At 50.9% G+C, this 24894-nt stretch overlaps 1 protein-coding gene across 4 annotated transcripts in view; it reads right to left on the bottom strand.

Moving 5' to 3' along the window:
- Positions 1-9992: 9992 nt before the first annotated feature.
- Positions 9993-24894, bottom strand: part of ASB1 (ankyrin repeat and SOCS box containing 1) — a 25894-nt gene continuing 10992 nt past the window's right edge. Inside the window, exons 4-7 of one of the 4 annotated variants that reach the window (XM_049711996.1) lie at positions 21536-21921; positions 20028-20346; positions 10480-15825; positions 9993-10113 (exon numbers count right to left, since the gene is read on the bottom strand). In XM_049711996.1, coding sequence (XP_049567953.1) covers positions 20141-20346; positions 21536-21921 — 592 coding nt within the window. In that variant the 3' untranslated portion in view covers positions 9993-10113; positions 10480-15825; positions 20028-20140. Of the gene's footprint in view, positions 15826-20027; positions 20347-21535; positions 21922-24894 lie in introns of all 4 variants that reach the window. The other 3 variants (XM_049711997.1, XM_049711998.1, XM_004262540.3) reach the window with 3 other exon arrangements.

Below are 24894 nucleotides of genomic sequence, written 5' to 3'. Positions count from 1 at the left end.
AACTTATCTGCTCCCAGGGACCCTACAGAAGAAACGAAAAGCTTTAGAGCTACCACCCTGCAGAGGCCAGCTGCGGTGGGGGGTTGTATAACGCAGACTCCCTGAGCACATGCCCCCAGCCCTGATCTACACACATTCACGGAGCAGACGTGAAGACCAAAGCCTGTACTCAGACCCTTACGACAAATGTTTAGGGGTGAGGTCACAGGCCTTGGGGAGCACAGGGGGCACTGTTTTAGCGGGGAAAGAAGGGAAGGCTTCCCAGCAGAAGTGGCATCTTGGGGCGGGGGCAGCCCCAAGAGGGCTTCCAGCACAGCTTGTGAGAAGGAGCATGGCATGTTGGGGGTGGTGGGGGGGAACGAAGCAGCTCCATGTGACCAGGAGTTGGGGGTGGGGGCAGCGGGGCCACATCAGAGCTGGAGATGACGAAATTTACATGGGCAGGTGGGAGGCGGAGCCACATTCGGGAAAGCTCCTTCCAGCTGTGGGGGAGGATGGAGCAGAGCAGACAGGAGGTGGGATGCTCTCCCAGCTGGTGCAGGAGCCGCCAGGGTCAGCCACGGGGAACAAGATGGAAGGGGAGAAGGGGGGCAGGAGGTGATGCAAGGGGTAAAGGTGCACCCACCCAAGTCCTGTTCAGCAGATTCTTCCCTTACACAACGTTCTCTGAACCCTGCCATGTGCCGGGCATGGGCCTGGGGGTCTTCCCTGCATTGCCATAGCAACGGCTGGGGGAGGTGGGAGCCAGCTGAAATTGGCAACGCTGGTCCACCAGGCTTTTTGAGGTCTGTCCTCAAGTTGCCCACCCTGGCCATTACTTGCACACTAAGTGTGGTTTTATCTCGCACACCTGGAATTCCATCTGGGTTTTTTTTTTTTTTTGAAATAAATTTATGTATTTATTTATTTATTTTTGGCTGTGTTGGGTCTTCCTTACTGTGCGCAGGCTTTCTCTAGTTGCAGCAAGCGGGGGCTACTCTTCGTCATGGTGTGCAGGCTTGTCATTGCGGTGGCTTCTCTTGTTGCGGATCATGGGCTCTAGGGCTCACGGGCTTCAGTAGTTGTGGCACGCGGGCTCAGTAGTTGTGGTGCGTGGGCTGTAGAGCGCAGGCTCAGTAGTTGTGGCACACAGGCTTAGTTGCTCCGCGGCATGTGGGAACTTCCCGGACCAGGGCTCGAACCTGTGTCCCCTGCATTGGCAGGCGGATTCTCAACCACTGCGTCACCAGGTTAGCACCCCATCTGGGTTTTATAGGCCGTGAAACTCAAGCTCTCCCATGTCCTGGGCCCTTCGGTGCTCTAGAGCCACCCTCGAACCCACAGCCCACCACAGCATGGCTTACGCTCCTTCTAAAACAGTATGGATATCACTTTTGGATTTCAAAACCATAAATGCAGTTTCCAACGCCCCTCCCCAGGGCTGCTGGCCGTGAAGCCAGACACCCCAGATAGGAGATCCGGGGGAGAGGGAGCCTCGGGGGACCCACTGGTGCACGGTCACCTGGGGCCAGACGGCCTGCACGTCAGGGTCTCAGCAAGGGGCTCTCCGGAAGCTATTTCAATCCACAAAATGATTTCACTTTTGCTGAAATACATCATTCACCGGCATTTATGAGGCACCTACCAGAAGCCAGGCCCTGTACAAGGGGCCAAGGATACACAGCAAATGAATGGGTGGCCCCTTCAGAACAAAGGGCACTGGTTTCCCCAGAAAACACCAGTTGCTACCGCAACTTACTTCCCCAAAGAACGGCCTCTTCTTTGGCCGGAAAGGCACTGCGACCGACATCCAGGCACAAACAGATGTGCAGAGCTGAGGCCCTGGCTCAGTCCCTGGCGCCACGTGGGGGGGGAGGGGGGTGTGACCACGGCAGGCCTCACCCCCTCCTCCCTGAGCCTCAGCGCTTGTGGAGAAAGCCAGGCTGAGCCAGGGCCTTCTCCGACCAGGAGGGTCAAAGCCAGTGTCCTCGTGCTGGGGCCACCATTCCCCAACGCTCACAGTGGGGTCACGTCCCTGATGCATGTAAAAAAGCCCGTTAAATCATTTGCCCTCTGTCCTTGGCCCAAGGATAAGCCACTTGAAACCACGGAATAGGCTTTACTCGCATCATCAGTACATGTGTTTATACCCACAAGCACCTTGCCCTGGACCTTTGTGTACATCGATGTGCAGGACACAGCCTTGCAAGCCCGCCTGCAGCACACAGGAGACGTGCTCACCGCAGTTCCTGGCCAACATCAGGGCCGGCTGCCCGCTCCAAACAAAGCCGGCGTGGAGGCAGTGTGGCCCCCCATCCACGCAGCAGCGCCCTCCTCGCCACTTGCTGTCAGCACGGGTCCCCACATACCTTTTTCAGCACATCTCCCATCCTCCTGGAGCATAAATAATAATAACAGAACCAGAAGTTCCAATTGTCCCTCCTCAGACATGTTGAGTACACGTCTCTGGCTAACTCAAAGTCTGCACATCAAGGCTAAATCCAAGCCGAAAGCAAACTATTCAATGACGTGGCCTTGGGACAGAGATTCTTCCACATCCCATCATGTATCAACTAAAAATATTTGACAGAGAAGCTCTGAGTTAACCCTTTGAGTTCTCCCAGGCAAGAAGGGCCAGGAACCCTGCCTTCCTTTTCCAGCTTCTCAAGGCGGCTCGCTTTCTTTGGCTCATGGGTGCATCACCCCAGCCTCTGCTGTCATCTCAGCTCCACCTTGACCCTCCTGCCTCCCTCTTATAAGAGGAAAATCCAGGATAATCTCCCCATGGCAAGATCCTTAATTTAAGGCCATCTGCAAAGTTCTTTCTGCCCTACTAGGTAACATATTCACAGGTTTCAGGGATTAGAGCACGGACATTTTGGGAGAGCCATTATTCTGGCTATCACAACACAACAAAGAATTTTTAACATGAAAACTTAAGCATAAACAATAATTGGTAAGTTCCATGAAAATACGAAGCCCAGATAAACTGCACTCTGTTGCCCAGATGGTAGCCCCCAGAAGCTAACACAAGCCTTGCTATGCAGCCCTGTGAAACCTTCGGGATACGATCTGTTAAGACCAGGACGCCTGTGAAGACCATGATCTATCACACACTTCAAACGTGTGAAAGGAATGCAATCAATGCCGGCTCACTGGTTTTCTTTATGAATTTGCCAGCCCTCTTTGGTGTTTCTTGGAGGGGCCCCCAAAGGCACACGCTGAGAAACATGGGTCTGCAGGCTAAAATCTAAACTCATCTCCTCGGCACGCTCTCTCACGCTCCGTCCCGCTTCAGCCCCTGCTCCTCTGCCCCAGCAGCCCAGCCATTCTGAACCCGCAGAATCTCATGACTGCACACTCTCAAAAAGCCACTTCCCTCCTCCTGGGACACCAGTCCCGTCCCAGTGCCCCAAACACACCTCGGCCCCACGCGCGACAGAGCCCTCATCCTAGGAGGCCAAGGGCGTTTCAGGGTCCTGCATGGGCCATCTGAAGGTGTCAGGGTGTGGCCAGCATCAAGGGACTGTGGTACACAGAGGCCCGAGAGGGGCAGGGGCACAAACAGCGAGGGGGAGGCGGGGAGCCACAGGTGGAGATACAGGGAGTGAAACGTCTGCACACCCAGGAGAACCGCGCCCAGTGGAGACGGCCTCTCTCCTCGGCCACAGTGGGGAAGGCACAGCAGATGGAGCTAGAAGTGGAGGACTTGGAACCCCTCCTGGACCCCCCGCAAGCCAGAACACCCCCCAGGGGCAGCAGTCAGAACTTGAGAAATAGGTTCACTGGACACTTGTGGGGTTTTACTTAAAAGCAATTGGCAGTTTGAACTACTCTGTTTTCCAATCATGCCGAAGGCCCAGGATTGTGTGGCTTTTCTTCTTGTTGACTGAATACAAGGGGTTTGGTTTTAACAGCTCTACCGAGGGATAAACCGACTTAACAGTAAACTGCACACATTTGGAGTGCACAGATGGATACAGCTGACACACGGGCCCCCTGTCGCCACACTCCAGGCGGTGAGCACAGCCACAAGCTCCTTGGTGACCCCCCCCATCCTGCGCCGCTCCACCGCCCCACGCCAGGCAAGCCTGGGCGGCTTTCTGTCACTAGAGTTTGCATTTTCTAAAATTTTATATAAAGGGACTCATACAACATGCGGCCTTTTGTGTCTGGCTTCTCTCGCCGAGCGTGCTTTCACGGTTCATGTTGTTGCAGTATCACTAGTCCGTTCCTTTCTATGCTGAGTAGTACTCCATTATATGGGTGTACCACGGTTTATCTCCTCTCCTTGATAGATACGGAGATCTTTCCAATTTGGGACTATTATGAATAAATACGAATATTTGTATATAAGTCTTTGTATGGACAAATGTTTTCATTTCTTTGGGGTAAATCCCTAGGAGTGGAATAGCTGGGTCCTACGGTAGGTGTATGTTTCACTTTTTAAGAAACTACCACACTGTTCTCCAAAGGGCTAGTGCCATTTTACATTTCCACCAACAGTGACAACTCCTGACTTTCTGCCCGTCTGTTAGGTATGTACTGGAGTCCCACTGCGGTTTTCACTTGCATTTCCATGATTACTACTGAAGTGGAACACTTTTCATGTGTCTGTTGGCCATTTGGATTTCCTCTTTTATGAAGTTCCTGTTCAGGTCTTTTCTATTTGGTTATCAGTCTTCTTTTCTTATTGATTTGTAGAAAATTATTTACTTAATTCTAGATGTAAGACCTTTGTCTCATCCCAAATATCTTCTCCCACTTAGTGATGTCTTTCATTCACTTTATAGTCTTTTGATGAACAGAACGTCTTCATTTTAATGCAGATTAATTTATCAATCTTTTCTTTGTGGCTTACGAATTTTGTGTCTTTTTAAGACTCTGAGGTCATGAAGATTTCCCTATTTTATCTGCAGGTTTTTGGGTTTTTTTGCCTTTCTCGTGTCTATCAATAAATGCACCTGGAATTGACTTTTTATTATGGTGAAATGTGGAGATCCATTTTCGTGTGTGTGTGTGTGTGTGTGTGTGTGTGTGACTATGGATCCCCATTGTCCCAACATTATTCAACAGACCATTTTTCCCGTTGTTCTGCAGTGTCTGTTTCACCATAAATCAAGCACAAACACATTGATCTATTTCTGGTTCTTTGTTCCGGCCATTTGTCTCCCCTTTTACATAACCCCATTCTCTCTCTTTAGCTTTATACTAAGTCTTGAAATCTGGTAGAGCAAGATCTCTCAGCATCTCCTTTTTCTTCCAGAACCTGCTGACTAGCTTCATCCTTTTAGGTTGGCATATAATTATTAGAACTGTCTTTTCAAATTCAAAAAGAAACATGTAAGGATCTTTATCTGGATTGCATTAAATCTACAGGTCAATGTGCAGAAATTTGACATCTTTTATATAGCCTCCTTATTTGGTTCTTCTCTCATGTTTCCCAAAGTTTTCTTACATGTCTTTTGTTATACATATTCCTGTGTACTTGATTTTTATGCCATTGTAAATCGCACCTTTTTAAGTCTTAATTTCTAATTTTGTGGTTTTGGTGCACAGAATGCAACTGGTTTTATAGTTGATTATGTATTCAACAACTTTAAAAACTTCCTTATTAATCTAAAAATGTACCTGTAGGTAATTTTGGATTTTCTACACTTACATTGTCAAATAAGTTCTGTTTTCACCTTTCTAATTCTTATATCACTTATTTTGTTTGGTTGCTAATTGCCTTAGTGGACCCAACTCAAAAGTAAAGCTTTAAATTTTTCACCATTAGTTATAATGCTTGCTGTGGGTTTTTTAATAAATAACCTGTGTCAGAACAAAGACATTCCCTTCCACTCCTAGTTGCCAGGGGTTTTTTATTAAACACTTTTTCTTCATCTGTTAACATGATCATATCATTTTTATCCCTTAATAAGCTGTAAATATAGTGAACTATGTAACTTATAAATATGGCTAGGTAAGGCTAAAACATACACATACATACCTATGCCGAAGTGGGCACTAGCTCAAAACATGAGAAGTTTATCACCTGCTTAGCCAGGATGGTAGCTGGATTGGCAGGAAGCTCTTCACAGGCCACCACCTTGTAACTCCTCCATCCCCAAGGGGCCGGTCATCATCCGCACCAGGAAAGCAGAAGGGGAAAGAGATGGGGAGGAGGCCCACGTGCTCTCTTCCTAAAAGCCTTAGCCTGGAGGCAGCATTCCACTGATGAGGTCACCTGGTCACAGCTGGGTGCTTCGCAGTTAGAGAGCCAGCGGACACCAATATAAACCCAAGGTGGTCTTAATGCATTATAGTTTATATATTGCTAAATCCAGTTTTCTGGGTTTTCTTTAGCGTTTTGCATCCATGCACACGTGACACAGACCACTATTCTTTTCCTCCTGCTGCCTTTGCTGGGTTTGGCCATCGAGGGTGTGCTAGCGTCATAACATGACTTTGGTTGTGCCGGTGGTAAACGCGTGGCCTCTCAGCCCTGACCCCACTTCCCACTGTCCTGCTTGTGGTCCAGACCACGCCTTCCTTGCAGCTGGCGCAACGTCAGGCTCAGTCGCTAGAGGGAGCTGGAGGGGCACTGGAGGAGCAAGTTTCTCCTCCCGGCTCCCCGGGTGCTTGGCTGGAGCGCTGAGCACCCAGGAGCTCGCCTCCCAGTAAGCTTCAGGGCACCTGAGGTGGCTTCCTGGTGGGGAGCTCAGGGGCAGCCCTGTAAGCAGTTTCCAGAGGGTTCAAGGGCACTCCCTGGAGGGCTTCTCAGCAGCTCACCGGCAAGCCCAGCCACGACCCAGCAGGCTTCTAAGCCAAGTTGACAGCACCTCCCTCCCCCAGGGCAGCTTCCAGGTGAATCACGTAGGCACCCCAGTGCGGGGGAGGGGGGCGCTGGGGATAGGGGGGTCCCGCCTTCCACTAGCTCAGAGCTCTTGCCCATCAGTCACACGGACCAACTCTGGCCCAGATCAACCCTGCGAACTTTTCTGCCGTCTGTCTGTTGAGTTAAAACACCACCATCTCCAACAAGGTGTCAATCCAGCCTTGGGGAGGGCTCCCTGCCTTCCACATTTGTTCCTTCCGTGGGTACTCTCCCTTGGGGTATTCCTTCGAATGCTCTTTTTTCTCCCTGGAAATAGTTAATAATCCTTATCTCAAACCTTCCTTGCTCATATTATTGTGTGGTTACTGTATGCTGGACTGGACCCTGACTGATACAGAACCGGTACCGGGAGTGATCACAGGAGATGGACTTGCAAAGTGGGATCTGGGAATTGATCTGTTGTGATTTCGAGCTTAAGCAGTGTTGAGCTCATTGCCACTGGGAAACGGGAAGCTAGTAATCCGTGGCACGCCCACATGCACCAGTATCAGAATTAATCGAGCCATCGCCTTTGGTTGCTTGTGATGAAGTGCTGACTGAAGCAAGTGACTTGGAGCACCTGTGGCTACTGAACCTTTTTTTTTTTTTTAATGGTATTAAAGATGGCTACAGGCGGTACGGTATGGGATAGAGCTTCGAGTGCACTGGAGTGCACACAGAGAGAAAATGACAAGTCATGGTGACTTAACTCTCAGGACAAGTAATAGTGAGAACCAGAATACTTCAGTAAAGAACCTCTTTCTTTTTTTGCAGTCATTCTGTTCATTGTATTGCTTGTGAACAGCTAGATTCAGTCTCACCAGTATCTCAAGGGAACGTCAGGCACTGACTGAGAAAGGGTGGGAACATGAAACTGGGGTGGGGACACTTGGTTAGAGCCAGGGAAACTGACCAGCCTAAAACCCCAAGTTGTTCTAAGCCTCCCTCACCAGTAGAGGTCGTCTGTCCGTGGCGTCTTCCTTTGCTTGAAAATCTGGTGACACCCTTGCCAAGGGGAGACGCCTTGAAAAGGGACAGCTATTCTCAAGACCCAGCACAACTACCCTCTGTTGCCACCAGTCACGTGACTAAGGTCAAAGCACAGCATGCTTCAGTGGGACAGGAACACACAATGCTCCGGGAAGACTAGCTAACCCACCTAGAAAATGAGCAAGCCTTTTCTAACGTATACCAGAAACATGGGAAACACATGTGAAGTGGATTCTAAGGGTGTTAGACCACAGAGGGTGGGACATAACACTAGATCAGGCCAAATTTATGGATGATGGTAAAGGGACTAGAGTTCAGATTCAATGCACTCATTTGAGCAGCTGGAGGTGTTTCTAAACAACATATCTGACGGTCTGACTGAGACTTATCCTCAGAAATGGCCTACATTTAGCTAGGGTGAGATGCCAGAGCTTCCCTGGCATGGAGGAGGGAATCCAAAGGCCTAGGGAGACAGGAATGTCGGACTGGATTCATCCCGTGTGACCTGCACACCTACCTCCCAACTACGGATTTCCAGAAGACCCGGAAGACGTTCCTTTCACTGGGGCACCGAGAAACCCCTTAGTAAGAGGGGCACTCACGTGCTTGGAAGGCTTCGGGATTGTTCTCCCTGACGGCACGCATGGTGGTGGGGATGCTGCCGCTGAGGTGGGCTCCCCAATTTCAGTGGAGATGATGGGATTCCAGAGGAGCAGAGGCCAAACGGCAGGAATCGACCACCAAAGGCAAGGGGGGTGCATCCACCGAGAGAGACAGCAGATGTGTACCCGCAATCAAAACACCTTGGTCCCCAGGGATCTTTAACAGTGGTTCACTGAACACAGTGCTCCTAAGAGTACTGACTGATCTATAAAACTGGGGGGGGGGGGGACAAAAAAACCTTTAGGCCTAAGAGCCAAAACCCTGACTTGAGTCCCAACTGTGGCTAGGCACTGCCTCTCACCTGGTTCTCAGACCCAAGTCAATTCACAGGCCAGACCCCTTCACTGCAGGGGAGGCTGGGTCTGAGACTCCTCTCCCAAGCCTTCCCAAATCCCAGCTCCACTGCTCAGCTGTGATACTGGAACTGGAATGATGTTAAGCTGGTCAGGAGAGGGTGCTGGAGGGATGCTGGAAAGAGGGGGGTTTCTCTTCGTAGTTCCATAGTGCTTCCCTTCTTTCTAACCCCCTAGGCACCTGGCTGGCATATGAGACATCAGTGGAGCATACCTGCTGCAGTGTCAGCGGCACCCAGCAGGCAGCTTCCCGGTTGAGCTCCTCAGGTATCCTAACAGGCTTCCCAGAAACTTCAACTTCCCCACAGGCAGCCTCCCAGCTTTCCCCGGGAGTCCAGCCTGCTCCCGCCAGTGTCCCACCAGGTTCAACGGAACCCCGTGCAAGCAGCTTCCCAGCGAATCTCTGGCACGCCAACAGGTGGTTTCCTGCCCACCAGCCTCGGTCCAGCAGCCCAGGGTAACCCAGTGAACCTCTCAACCCTGGAGCAGGTGCAACCGCTACAGAACCTTTAGGTTATTTGCTGATGGTAAGCTTGGAGAGACACGCGTCTGGAGGCCTGGAGAATTTCTGTACACTCTCATTTTTCAGAGCCAGAGTTACCAGCACACTTTTGAATGTGTTTAAAAGGGGCACACTGCCCCCTAACTTTGCCACAGACTCCCCTGTTCCCTACTATCACGCCTAGTGTTTCTGCACTAATTATGGCTCCTACACGGCCCCTGTGGGTCTTATGGTCGATGACACATGCCTACCAGGTTCTTAACTTCAGGAGACGAGGCTCCTAGAGAGGTGCTGGGAAAAAGCTTCCCCTCAGCAGTGCTGGGGAATGTGAGACACCCCCTGGATACAAGGGACCAAACTCATACAGCTCTGAGATGCACTGGGGCCGTCACACCAACCACCCCTCCTCGGGGTGATCTCTGTGTCCAAAATAATCCTGCTTTCCAGCCCATGGGATTAAGCCCACTAAGCGTCAATCATTCCCCGAAGGTCTTGGGCAGCAACACAAACTAAGCCAAAAGGAGACAGAGTTTTTTCCTGTCATTTTCTCTCCCCTTCCCCACCCGCCCTCTTAATGCTGGCAGACCCCAATCCTGTTCTCAACTCACCCTACACAGTAAGCCGAAATCCCCAGATTCAAGGTGGCTTCAGTTACAAGGCCTTTATTTCCACACCCAGCAGACTAATGGGAGGCAGGCAGTTCCCCTGGAAGTCTGACTTGGAAGCTGGACAAATCCATAGAGAGTCACATGAGGCCAACAAGGTCCCTGAAAAAAGGTAAACCATCCCTGAGAGCCACGGAAAGGACCCAGCTGAGGTCCTCCTAGCCAATGCTGGGTCACACCCACGCCCTAACTAGTCAGGAAGGAGACGAGGCCCATCAACAGGCCCAGGCTGCTCATGGGTCCCTCCAGGGACTGGAACGAGCACAGGTGACGAGTCCCTCCCAGCTGGCAGAGTGGTGAGATGGCTTCTGTCATGGGCCCTGCCAGCGAAAGAACTCTGGCAAGGGCCCCGGGGCAGGTGAGAGCACCCGAAAGCTCCCCACACACCTAGCACTCATCAGGAATATCCCGTTTGACCCTACGAAGCTCTGCTTCCAGCCAAGGGCATCCTCACAGAGGCTCCCCCACCTCGTCTCTGGCACGCGTCCTGTTCCGCTGAACGAGGAGAGAGCACGTTCCCTGCACACTTAAGGCATTTCCCCAGCATGAACTTCGTGATGCTTTACGAGGTGAGGCCCTTGACTGAAGGTTTTCTCACATCGGCTGCACTCATAGGCCTCCCTACCGCGAACGTTCTGCTGCTAAATGAAGAAGCCTCTTGGGTGGAAGGCCTTCCCCCATCTCTGCATCCATGAGGTCTTCCTCGAGAGTGAACCTTCCAGGGGTGAATGGGGTTGGACCTGCAGCTTAACGCTTTCTCACACTGGACATACTCAACAGACTTCCATGCAGCACAAGATTGACGTTTTGGCAGGAGGTTTTCCCACGTTTGCTGCACTCCTAACACTTTTCTGGGCGGTGAACTTCCAGTGTAAATCACAGCACACCTTTGGCAAAACGCTTTCATTCCATGCATTCAAAGGGACTTTCTCTAGTATAAACTTTCTGAGGCCGACTGAGCTTAGAGATGTCGCTAAAGGTTCTCTTATGTTACTGCACTCATCAGGCTTTTTTTGGGGGGGGGGAGGGCGGGGGCGGTGCTGCGCCCTTTGGCTTGCGGGGATCTTAGTTCCCCGACCAGGGATCGAACCCGTGCCCCCTGCAGTGGAAGCGCGGAGTCCTAACCACCAGACCGCCAGGGAAGTCCCAGGCCTTTCTGCTGTGAACCTTCTGGTGCCAAACAAGAGTGTATCCTTCGCTGAATGCATCCTTCCCACGGCGGCTGCACTCATAAGGCTCTTCTCCAGCGTGGATTCTCCGCCGTTGAAAGAGGCGGGGGTTACCTGCACTCAGACCTGCCCCGGTGTGGCGGCCGTAGGCTCCCTCCCACTTGCCGTACAGTCCGGGGTGAGCGGCCTCCCAGCCTGCGGCGATCCTGCCGGCCTTCCCCGTCCTGGTGCTGGAGGAGGCCGGCGCTGGACCCGTCCTCCCCGCACACTAAGGGCTTCTCTGACACGTGGATCCACAGTGCCTCGCCACGAGGCCCTACCCTGCCCGCCTCTGCTGGGTTTCTCTCGGCTGGGCTGCTTTGGGGCCGGGAGCGCTGAGGCCGAAGCCTCTCCCACACGCCTCCTCACTGCAGCTTCTGCCCGCGGCGGCTCCCCGGTGCTCAGCCAGGAGCAACTCGTCTTTCCAGCCTGGGCCACACATCTCAGGGAACGCGCCCAAGCAGACGGACCTGCGAGGGGCGTCCTGACCTGAGATGCGCTTACAAAAGCGCCCCGCTCGGCCGGTGCCTCCCGCTCTACGCCACACCGACCACCCTGGGCCGCAGGTGCCAAGTTCCCCCACGTCCAACCTCCACGCAGCAGGCGCCGGGCCACTCCTCCTGGGAGAAGCACAGGCCACATCCTCGGAGACCACGCGGCCCTGCCGCCAGGGGAGCCCCAGCCGAGAATCCTCCAGGACCACCCCACCCAGCTCTCGGGTCCTTCGGGCGAGAGCCTACCCCCGACCCGACGGGATCCCAGGAGAACGGCTCCGGAAGTCCGGCCCCCACCTCGTCCACACGCACAGGAACGCCCCACCCCCCGGGTCCTCATTGGCCCTCCACGTCGTGACGTACATCACAACGGGCGCTGAGAAATGGCGTTCCCACGTGGGGCGGGGCTTCACCTCCTCTTAAAGGAGACGCGCCAAGATTTCCGCGTCAAGTACTCAAATGCCACTTCCTTTCGGGCGGTAGCTGCCCCCGCGGCTGTCCGAGTACTTCCATAAATTAGGTAAATTCTATTTTCTAGGAATGTGTCCATTTCCTCTAAATTTTCACATTTACTATCGTAAAGTTGTTTATAATATACCCTTATCTTTTTATATGACCTATAAAATTGCCCTTTTAAATTTTTAAGCGATTTGTATGTCCTTTTTGTCTTGATTAGTCTCTCTGGAGGTGTGTCCATTTTTTCCTTAGAAAGCAGCAGCTTTGGGCTTTGCTGCTGCCCTCTGTTGGTTGTAATGAATTCTGCTCTTTATTATTTAGCTTTCACCCACACACACTTCCCCACCCTCCATCCCCCCAATAGCGTTTATGGTAGTAGGTGCATGTTATTAGGACTGTGTAAATACTAGTCACAGCTGAGGCATCTAGTATTACCGTGGTAACTTTTTCTTTCTTGCCCAACCTTTTGTTTTCCTTGGAGTTATGTCCCTTGGTTTCCTAGGTACTTGTCAATAAATCAATCCCAACTCCTATCTAAACATGTTCAGAGACAACAGTTATTCTAATAATTAAGGCATCTTCTCTGGGGCCTCAGCCCCTCACATCTAGTCTCGATCGGGTGCCTTCTGTGCCTGATGCACAGCTGTCGTCCTCAAGGCTTTCACTGTGTTCCTGGGAGTCACCTTGCCTCTTTGCGTTGGATCCACATTTCCTGAATACCAGGTTTTCTCCTTTCTTCGTTTACCCCTTTGTTCTGGAAGAGTACATCCTCTAATAGTTTCTTAAGAAAGGGTGTGTGGAACATACATTTTTAAAGAAACTACAGGTCTTTTTAGCATGACTTTTATATGCATTTCCTTCAGAATTCTGAAAGGTCCCAATTCCTCTGTTATCCAATGTGACATTTGAGGATTCCAAAGCTATTTTAATTCCTGATACTTTGTATGTGACCTGTTTATCCGCTCCAGAAGTTATAGAATCTTTTCTCCCCAGCACTCTGAAATTCCACAGTGATGTGCCCTGGCTGGTCACCAGCCGTGGTTAGTACTTGGCCAATCCTTGTAATTTGGAAACATAGCCTTCATTCTCAGAATTTTCTTGAATTATTTACTGGAATCCACTGTTAGAAGTGTGTGATTTTCTTTAGCCACATTCAGTATTGGTATCTTTAGGTGTTTCCTTTTAGGCTGGTGAGATCTCTCAAGAAGTCTCTTTCTCCTGTATTTCCTGCCTGGAGGATACAGCCTGTTTCTGAGCTGAGGATTTTACATACTGAAGGCCGATGTCTCGCCTCCCTCAGTCTCCCGCCGGGCTGGGGCAGGAACAACTGCTCAACTGTGTGGAGTGGAGAGTTGTAACTGCTTCTGAAAAGGGCCTTCAGCCAGCCCTCCTGCTTTCACTCTTTCACAACCACTTCTAGAGGCACCTGGAACTGCCAATCCCAGAGCCTCTGGGAGCTTTGCAATAAAATCAGATTCTCAGATGCTCTCATTTCTTTTTTACAACGTTGTCTCCTCGGGTATTTCTAAGTCAGTTACCATTCATCTGTTTTCTTGAGAGGTTCCAAAATTTTGTTGCTATTTATAGTCATCCTAGTGGATTTATGCCTTTTAAAAAAATTAAAATTCCCTGTAACTTTAATGGGATTTCAGGAAGGAGCTATGGTAAATGGCCACATCGAGCTGTAAGAAGTCTGGGAAATGAAGACCTATTCAGAGAATTCAAGTCTCCACCTAGAACTGTGGTTCTGTTATCACAGAGGGAGACAATGAAGGAAAACCAGCAATCTCTGCCACACAGATGCAGCTGGTTTTGAGGTAGACTGAAAGTGAGGCCATCTTTCAGTAGAGCAGGAGAAGTGTACATACGGGGGTAGGGGGTTGGGCATCAGTGTGAGGAACAAAGAAAACATCGGAAACAGCAAACAGAGAGACATGCCAGGGAGTCACTGAGAGATGAATAAATGCTTTATTTAGTTCATTCATTCCCAAAGCTTCACACCACACCATCCCACTTTCAAACTAAGTCACAAAGAACAGGGGCCCGCAGTCTCCACCACCTCCCCACCCAACAGAGCACTGCAGGGACAGTGTCACCCTGACTGAAAGCCATGTGTTTCACACACTTTTAGGAGCACACTCTCTTCAAACTAGAAACCCCACCAAGTAAAACAGGCTCATCCATCAGTTTAAACCTGTGCAACATTTTGGGTGCCTCCCTAGAGCGCCAGGGTCCCCCAGAGCAGTTTAAAACTCCTGTGCTAAATAAGCCCTTCTCTGCGAATTAGGAACTCTCCAGAGAGCCAGCTTCTTCTACCTGAAGTTCATGTACAAAGATTTCACATGGTCAATTATTCTATCCAATGAGATAAACAGTGCACTAAATTAAGGCATTGGGGGGAATTAAAGGGGAATAAAGCATTTACTAAAGTTACAATAACACATCAAAGATGTCCATTGTATTTCTGAAAGCTCTTAACCAGGCACAAGTGCAAAGAACAGTCATGGTCCCAGCTGCTGCGGGCAAGCACGCAGTCATGACCAGAGGAGGAAGGAGAAGCTGAGGGCTGACGGTCAGCACTCCCCTTCAGCATGCGTGCAGGCACACGGGCCCCAGCGCGTGTCACACCTCACGTGCCGACACCAGACAGAAGCAGCGGGAGCTGTGCAAACACGCAGGGTGGAGCAGGGGCACTGCTGGCTAAATCACAGCAGCAAACTGATGTTATACACAGGAGAGCCGTGCCCACAAATACCACACTAAACTGCATGGGTGCACACGCATACGTCACTTGGGAGAGATCTGAAATCCAAGCAACTTAAAAAAGAAAAGCTCCCCATGCATTCCAGACACTGAGCGATTACAAGTTAAGGCAACAGAAGTCACCCTTCCCCCCCGCCTCTCTTTTCCATCCGACTGTCTTCCTAGAATTTATAGCATATATTCCGCACGTCACTGCACTTCAAACTCTGCACGTCCCCCCCGTGGAATTCTCCTAGGACATGATCCCACTAACCACTCATGTGTGCACATCAGTTATTTTATTCCACATCAAGAGAGTCAGGCTGGGGGCGGGGGATGAGGAGGGAAGTGAGGCATAAGCGAGCAAGGAGAGAGAGGTCATGGGGCCAGATGAGGCACTTCCAAGCTGGCGGGGAATCCAGACCACTCGGGACTGGCCGCTGAGTGGCAGGCGGCTGAGAGGGGCACAAGCAGAAGCCGGCAGCCCCGGCGCCAGAAGGCTCACCACCAGCACCAGCGCCAGCGCTCGGGGATGCCTCAGGTGCCCAGGCCTGAGGTCAGGGGCAGCCTCGCTGAGGAGTCCACACGAACCTCCCGGGAGTGTCTCTTAGGGGATTCGGGGAGGCCAGAGGCCCATCACCCCAGGGTCGTTGCTCTGTGGTGGGCAGGACACAAGCACGCACTTCCTAACAGCTCACACAGTGATCTCAGGGCTTGTTCTTGGTCTACCAGGCAGAGCAGACGCTGGGCTCTCCTTCAACCACGTACAGGCTGTTTCAAGACTCCGAGAGAAATTCCTCGGCACGTAAACATACACGGTAGCGAGACTGCGGGTCCCCGACGCTGGATTTCAGAGACAGGCAAACTCAATAAGAAATTCTGTGCTTTGACAAAAGGGCAGCTGACGTTTTATTCTGCAACCAAGAGCATTTTAAAATGAAAATATTGCCCTCTAGTATCACCTTCATTATATAAGAGGACATTTTATCACCCAAATTAGGAAGGACGTAATCTTAGACTAAAAGACAACCCTTTAAATTGAATGAACTTGACTTCCTATATTATTTAACATGTGTCCTTGTACTTCGACCTGCACAGGAGGCCTATGCTGTGGGCGCCGTGACTCTTGCTGCCCCCTGGGGCACAAGCCCAGCCGACCACCAAGATCACAGGCTGTCCCAGCACCATCATGGCCTCGAAGACCCATCCACTGAGAAGAGGGACCACACTCACAAGGACAGCAGTGTACACGTCGCAGGCATGGCTTAAGTGCAAAGTGCTTTCACATACATTCTCTCACGTGCCCTCCCAAAAGCTCCATGGGAAAGACACGGCCAGGCCCGGCCCGTGTAAGAGAGCAGCCTCCCTGGGAACAGGACCTGCTCAAGGCCAGGCAGGAGGCAGCAAGCACAGGAGAGCGCTTCTCTCTAGGGCCGATTTTCCTTTGCTCAGCCTGACCTTGGCTGCAAGTTCCTCTCTTTCTATTTACGCATGAACCTTTTATTTGAAGAATCAATTCATGGAAGCAAGAGGAAAAAATTAAAATGATGGCACTCAGGCCTGATAACAGAAACATATTCAACATCAGGAAACTGCTAATTGTCCTTTCCTTTTTTAAAACTACCTGTTTAACAACAAGCGCATGTTGACTACAACTTATCAAATGTCAAAAGAGAACATCAAAAAATAAGCATCACTGCCTTAAACCCTTTTCTGGAACAAGGTAGGGCATACATAAGTAAATAAATACATAAATAGCATAAGTAATATGAAAAGGCACAGATATGTATGACACTGATGGTTCTGGAAATACATGCAGAAACGCCACCCAGGATGCCACAGCTGAATTCTCAGAGGTTCTCAGAGGTGTCAGCGCTGCCTCCACCACACCCCGCCCGCGCCCCCCCCACCCCCCGCCCGTCCGCAGCAGCCAAGGCCCAGGCACAGGACTCCGTTCAGTGGCCGGCAGGCGCCCCAGCAGGGACAACAGCAGGACACTGCCGGGACCAGGCTGGGGGGACCTCAGGCTCCTTCCCATTGGTGCATCATGCCCCTCCCTGCGGAGGGCTCTGGGGCCGCAGCCTCATCAAGTACCCCCACACTTCCTGGCTGTGTGGGGCTGGGGCCCCAGGGCTCAGAAACATGATTTTGTAAAGTGCTCTGATGGAGAGGGTGACTCTTGCCTATTCTGGATCCTATCCCTGCCAACAAAAGAGAAAGGGAGCTTTAGCAAAGCGCCACTCAAAACAAGCAGGAACGGCCTTAAGCAGCTATCTACGTTATGCTCAGATTCAGGTTTGGTAGCTGTGAAATGTCAAACTAGAGCCTGAACCTCGAAGTTGCTGGGATTGTGAAAAAATCTCTAAAAGTTGGCTGCACAAAGAGAAAGCCAACCTGTCTCTGCAAAGGAAGAGCTGAGGCCCTGGCCCCTGCGGACCGGCCCTGAGCACACCATGCTCGGGGGCCCCACTCCCCAGCTCAACCTCTCCCCAGTCCCACTGCCTCCCCGGCCAGCTCTGGGCCAGGCCCAACAATGAGCATCGACTCAGTCCACTCCTTCCAGAGAGATCCCAGAAAAATGGTTCCAACCCCCAGAAGCAAGCCCTGCACTCACTTCACCTGCAAAGGAGGCTGACGCCCACTCCGCTGGTGCAGCCCCAAGGTCGCACCGGCATGGCTGGGACCCCCGCACTGGCAGCATTCCCAGATGCGGCTTTCCAGAAGGTCTGAGAACAGAGACACCCTCCTACCCAGGGCCGGGCTGGGGAGCCTCTGTCCCTAACAGACCCCTGAAGAAAACACCAAGCAGGGCAAACTCAGAATGTCCTGCAAGCCTGCAGCAAGGCTCACCCGCAGGGACCCCGAGCCAAAGGGCAGCTGCAAGAGCTTCAAAGTAAGGGGAGGGGCTTCCCTGGTGGCGCAGTGGTTGAGAATCTGCCTGCTAATGCAGGGGACAGGGGTTCGAGCCCTGGTCTGGAAGGATCCCACATGCCGCGGAGAGGCTAGGCCCATGAGCCACAACTACTGAGCCTGCGCATCTGGAGCCTGTGCTCCGCAACAAGAGAGGCCGCGATAGTGAGAGGCCTGCGCACCGCGATGAAGACTGGCCCACGCTTGCCACAACTAGAGAAAGCCCTCGCACAGAAACGAAGACCCAACACAGCAAAAATAAATTAATTAATAAACTCCTACCCCCAACATCTTCTTAAAAAAAAAAAGTAAGGGGAGCTAACCACTCCTGATACACCTCTCTCAGCCCGACCACGGAGGTGACAAGCCAGCGCTGACACACCCCCAGTGACACGAAGCCCCCTCCAGCGGCCCAGCCCACCTCTGGGTGGCTCGAGCTTCCACACAACCCTTCCCTAAGTGCAGGCAGAGCCCCAGCTCCCCGCAGCTCCTGGCCCAGCCGCAGCCCAGCTCAGGTGTGGTCCCACCACACGTGCCACAGGAAGGCATCTGATCCCCGGCCCGGGCTGAAGCCCTGCAGCACTCAGCTCCGGCTGCAAAGGGCCCCATCGGCCGCCCACCCGCAGCGCCTCTCCTCTCAGGAAGCCTCTCCTGACTCCGAGCTCTGAATGTGACCAGCCAAGCAGGCTCCCCGTCCTGAGGAGCAGCACACAGCCCGGCCTCGGGCCTCAGAGGCCATCCAACACTTACGCCTTGGCCACCGCCTGTAATAAGGTGAAGCCTCCAGCGGCTACGCTGGCCTCCCCAAATCATCGACGGGCCCCCTCAGACCTCATACGTTCATATACGGGCCAGCCTGGCTTTCCAACACACGTCCATCCATGACACAGGAGGTGGCGTTCAGAATTCCATCCTCGAGCCACAGAAGACAATGACCAGACACTGACTGTCTGGTCGGTGAAGACACATAATGACGCTAATAATTAAATAAACCCCTATCATTAGTTCAATTGTTACAAATTAGATTTCTCTTATTGCAGAAAATCCAAACTCAGATTTGAAATCTGCCCGTTTCTAAACACTTCTAAAGGTCAGAATCACCACAGATCCACACAATGGCCCTGAGGCCTCAAATTACCAGATGTGATTTCCCTGGAAACAGCAGCACCTGGATGCTCCAAAGAGGCAGCCTCTGGCCCACCTGTGCCGACATGGCCACACACCTGGCCACGCAGCCCAGGTGTGAGTGAGCCCTGCCCACAGCCGAGCCATCCGTCAGGTGACAAGCCAGCTCATTCCTCTCACTTCTCACCACCCCCAGCAGGCCAGGGGAAGCCCTCTGACCTCACTGCTATCCCCTTTCTTCGGTTCTAGGAGCAACTACCAAGACATTAGGTCCAAAAAAGTGAAGATCAATCAACCAAACAGCAGATGTTTTGTCCACTGAACACAAAGCAACTGAAAGCTTAGAACCATCCAGAAGATGACTAAAGTTTGCACTTTCTGGTATGTGCAGGGACGAGAAGACAGCGCCGCAGGCATCTTCCTCTTTTAGAACTGGCAGTGAATGCTGTTGGACAGTCCTTGGTCCGAATGTAGGCAGTCAATTACTGGCTATTTCAGCATTGGCCTCCTAAAATCAATCAACTGTCTGGAAGCTCCCCAAAGTGAAATGGCAGAGAACTCATGAGACCTGTTGGCATGATGCTAGGCACAGGTGGGTATCAGACAGGTGCAGCGCTGCAGAACTCTGAGCGTTACCTAAAGAGGCTGTGAACAAATGCAAGTATTGACTTTGAGGCAGTAAAGCCCATCCATGTGGCCAGGAAACCATCCTTGAATGAAGACAATTAATATGGCGCCTCCGCCACAAGGAGAGAACAGTGAAGCGGCAAGGAAACGGGGTGCGCATGATAAATGTCACACGTCTACCCCAGCAGCAGGGAAAACAAACTAGTAAGTTCAGGAAGTGCATCTCTGTACTTTTATAGCAAGACTCCTTTTCATTTCGCGTTAATCAAGCTGAGAGGCAAACGCAGCAGCACAGCCCTGCACAGTGCTAGTTCCCCCTCCTGGGGAAGTCAGCAGGCCTCCAAGCTCAGCCCGAACTTGCTCACATTTCGAGGCCCATTTCATTAATTTCCAAAACACAGATACTGAGGAAGAACAAAATTAATTTTGTACGAGCCTTTCGGCTGATACCGACCTAAGGACTGTCCGACGCCCCAAGCACCTGAGATGGGATACAGTCCATGAGGACGAGGCTGATTCCGCTTCACCAGCAGCCAGGTGGGGTTTAGGCAGCAGCACAGGACGTGGTCACAGGGGCAGGAACCGGTGTCGACTGGCTCTGGAGACTGCTTCCTCCTCGCTGCAGTCAGCCGCTGCTCGTGAGTTCTGCTCATACAGCAGAAACTTTTTTATGGGGTCTGGCAGAGGCAGCGAGGGAATCAGATGGAGTCGGTATTTGCCAAGCGCTCTTCTCACGGCCACGCGGCACAGATTGAGCAAGGTCCTGGGGACACCTGGAACGCACGGGAAGAAAGGGAGAGACAGAGGGAGAGGTTAAACGCCTCTCCTAACCCTACAGACCAAAGGCTGGCTGTGAGGACAAGCGGGGCTGCGCCAGCGCTCGCTGCCACTTCCCACCTCCAGAGGAGAACAGGCCCTGGTGAGAAAGGTCTTGTTATCTGCTCAACTCTGTGGAACTCCCTAGACAGAGAAACAGAGCTGGCCACTGCATGCCCCAGCAGGTGTGACAGACAAACTGCCCTCTGCCCTCTGTCAGTCTCTGCTCTTGGTCCCTCCCAGAAGCTCCAAGGGGGTCTGAAGGGGACGGGCCGAGCAACACAGGAGGAGGGCAGGCTGACAGTTTTGCTCTGGTCAAAACAGCCTCGCCGTGTCTCTGCCTGTGCAACAGGCCTGAACACAGGGAGCCTAACTCTGTCAGCGTGGCTCCAACTGACCAGCCAGCAACTCTTTTGGGGAAGCCTCAACAGGACCATGCTTTAATGACGGGTTTAAGGAAAGCCAGTAACAAGAACACAACAAACATAAGTTCTGCGAGAGCCAAGGGACTGGGGAAAAGGTGGTCACTCAGATGCCCTCAAGACCCAGACGGGAAAGGGGCAGGGTGTGGGCAGGTCAGAGGGCGCACAGGGTCAACTTCTGAGTCCTGGAGAGAGAATGACAACAAGTACCAAGCCACGGATCAACTGCAAACTCCCTGGCCATCAACTTAATTCACTGGCAAAATCCTTCTTCATGAATAAGCAAACTGTATGCCTCATTCTAACAAAAATCATACTTAGCACACAATGCAGAACAATGGTATTTGAGTGGAACCGAAGAAGGGGACGTGAGGCGCCCTAGAGAAGGAAGGGCTTGCGATTTGTTGTAAAGCAAACACTTAAAAGCCATAAACAGCAGTGAAAGAATCTGGGATCACAAAGCAGCGCGAAGGGGTAAAGAGAACATAATTCTAGGAGCTCTGAGAACATGCACTTTGGTAGGTTTCTTGGTATTAAATCTTAGTGTCTGGGAATTTAAAGAGAGAAGGCCAATCTGGAAGACCGTTCTAGAAAATTCCTAGTCCTCGCTGAAGGCGGTGACCGAGTGCTTAGCTGGAGGTTGTTTTTTTTTAAATTGCTACAACTTGGTTCATTCAATCGACTTGAAGAGACTGCCAGTCAGAGTTCAACTAAGGCCACTTACTTCTGGCCTCTTTAAAGACCTGCAGAGCCTCAGGGTCTACCTTCCTTCTGCCTCTCGACTCCGGGCCCAAGGATTCCCACTTCACCAGGTTCAGGTTGGCTCCGAACTCCACAAGCAGGCTAACGAAGGCCGCCTCACAGCCGTGACGCAGGACGGCATCCATGACGCACCCGGGGGAGCCCCTGTAGAAGCCCTGCGTATTGACGGGACCATTGCAGTTGAAGTCCGGGTTTGCCCCAGCCTGCAGGAGCAGCTTGAAGCACTGGAGGTTGTGGTAGGCTGCGCTGATGTACAGGGGGCAGACCACCAAGGAGGTGAGCCGCCGGGAGAAAGGCGGCTGGACGTCAGGAGTCAGGTGGTGGTTGACATCGACATCGGCCCCGTACCTGCAGGGTAGACACACGGACAGTGAGACCTCACAGCAGGCCAACCTCAGTCAACGCATCCCCACGGCACCCGGTGGAGATGGGCCCGAACTCCAGAAGCGCTGGGAGCACCGGAGAGCCCCCCAGTCGCAGTGGTCCCGTGACCACCAGCAGGTACCATGGTAGTTAGGAACCTTGGAATCCACTCACGCAAAAGAACTCGTAAGGGAGTTCTTTCAAACCTTTGAAGATCCAACAATCCCATGGCTATTTTAACTATTTCAAAGCAAAGAAAAAGAAGGAAAACTTCCAAATTCAGCTTATGAAATTAACAAAACAATAATCTCCAAACCTGACAAAGGCCTCACCATAAAGAAAAACTACCAACTAACTGCACTTACGAATATCAACTTAACAATCTCCAATAAAATGTTAGCAAAGAGAATCTAAAAACATTAAGAAAGCAACATACAATGACCTCATGGGGGTTATTCCAGGGGGTAGTTCTTAAATTAGAAACTCTATTAACATAATCCATCATATTCATAGAACTAAGGGGAAAATCCATGATTATCTCCATAGATGCAAAAAAAAAGGCATATAACAAAACTCAACACTTAAGCATGTTTGCAAATACTTAATAAAAAAGAAAGTAAGGGATATTTCCTTAACATGATAAAAAATATTTCCTCAACCCAGAAGTCAGCCTCTCGCCTAGCAGGGAAACACAAGCAGCAGCTCTGCCGGGAGCAAGGTACACAGCCCCACTTTCCAGCCCACTCGTTTTAAAGACTCTTTTTTTTTTTTTTAAGTACTAGTGCAATTAGACAAGAGAAAGCAATTAGCTGACTGAAATTGGAAAGGAAGAGGTAAAACTTTCCCTATTTACAGAGAATATAACTGTCTGGAAAGCCTTAAATGATTAATGAAAATGCAGTTAACAAGCAATGAGAGAATTTATTAAAGTAGCAAGTTTTAAACCAACAGCCTTCTATATACAAACAAAAACAAGTTGAAAGATAAAATGAAAAAGACCTCATTTCTGATAGCAAAATAAATTTTAAAGTGAGATATCTAAGCATAAACTTAACAGTATATGTCCAAAATTTGCATGAGTAAAATTATAAAATACTACTGAAAGTCACATAAGTAGACCTAAGGAAATAGACATACCGTAGTCTTAGACAAGAAGACTCAATATCATTAAGATGTCATTTTCCCTAAGTTTATTATATAAATGAAAATACCCTCCCCAGAACTAAATAAGTTGACTATAAATGTAAATACATAAAAATAACATCCCTGGAGCTACATAAGTTGATTATAAAGTTGATTTGGAAGATCAGGAAAAGATATAAAAACAAAGCTTTTTTAACATAAGTAAAGTAAAACAATAAGTTACAAACTGGGGGAAATGTTACATCCTTAATATATAAAGACCTTCTAAAAGGAAAAGATCAACAGCTCTATAGATAAATGAGCCAGAGATGGATACAGACACGTGCAAACAGCTCTCAACCAGATGAAAAGATGCTCAGCCTCACTCATAACAGAAATGCAAATTAAAACTACTCGGAGACACCACTTCTCACCTATCAGATTGGGAAAAATCCAAAAACTTACTGACCGAGCTTTAAAGAAAAAGGAAGTCTTATTCGTCGCTGGGGGCCAGGCATGATGCAGCAATCCCTGTAGAGGGAAATCTGGTGATAGCTGGCAAACTTACCTATGCATGTACCCTCTGACGCACCAATCACAACTCCTGGAATCTAGCCCCAAGACACATTTGCAAAACTCTGAAAAGATGGCGTACACAAGGCAATTCATTAAAACAGTACCCGTAATAGCCAAAGGCAGGAAACGAGCCACAGGTTCGTCAAGAGGGCCTGGCCCATCCACATAAAGGAGCACTGTACCACCTGAAAAGGAATGAGGACCAGGGCTAAGGACTGCTCTGCAGTGACCTCCAGGACACCCTGATAAGTGAGAAAAGCAGGACGATGAACGTGAAGTATGCCACTGTTTATCCTGGGGAGGAGGCTGCAATACCAATGTGCACATGATACACACCTAGACACATACCTGCCTAATTTTTAATGATGGAAGGATAAACCACAAAACCTTTTAAATGATTATCTATAGGGCAGGGATGAAGCAGATGAGGATAGAAGCTAGACTGCTTTTAATATACTTTGTTTTATAGATTTGACTTTGGAACCATGTAAATACATACTATAAAAAATTAGGGGTTTCCCTGGTGGCGCAGTGGTTGAGAGTCCGCCTGCCGATGCAGGGGACAAGGGTTCGGGCCCCGGTCCGGGAAGATCCCGCATGCCGCAGAGCGGCTGGGCCCGTGAGCCATGGCCGCTGAGCCTGCGCGTCTGGAGCCTGTGCTCCGCAACGGGAGAGGCCACAACAGTGAGAGGCCTGCATACGGAAAAAAAAAAAAAAAAAAAAAAAAAAAAAAAATTAAACAGCAATCCTTAGAAACTGAAAAGCAGAAAGAAATACTTTACCGCAACTGTGTACCCAGTTGGTGCCATTGCGTGCTGCCCGCCAGGGCGGCTCTTCCCTTCAGGCACCGAGCCTCCAGAGGAGCCAGCCCATTCCCAGCAGAGTCACCTAGAAGGACCCAGGACAGGATGCACAGCAAGGCAGCCTCGTGCAGCCACCAGAGGTGGGAGCGCTGATGACAGTCCCTGAGCTGATCTGTATGGCTGCCTGGGAGCTCTCCTCTTCTGACTCCCAGAGACAGCCCAGATGTGAGGATGAATCTCACACAGGCCGACGCAGGGGCCGCCTGACCCGGAAGCCTCCTTTCCCAGCAGAGCCAATCTCTAAACGACTCTACAGGCAGAGCCTTCAGGATCCCCTCAAGGGACCTGCCCTTGTCCTTGCACCCAAGGACGCCCAAATACATGGCTTTCTATGGGACATTTAGGGTTCTCCCAGGCCAAGCACAAACTACCAACTGGGTCATTGTACACTAAGCGG

The sequence above is a fragment of the Orcinus orca genome, chromosome 7 (assembly GCF_937001465.1).
Source record: "Orcinus orca chromosome 7, mOrcOrc1.1, whole genome shotgun sequence".
Lineage (NCBI taxonomy): Eukaryota > Metazoa > Chordata > Mammalia > Artiodactyla > Delphinidae > Orcinus > Orcinus orca.
Note: the sequence above shows the minus strand (reverse complement) of the source record. Positions and strands in the feature narration are given on the sequence as shown.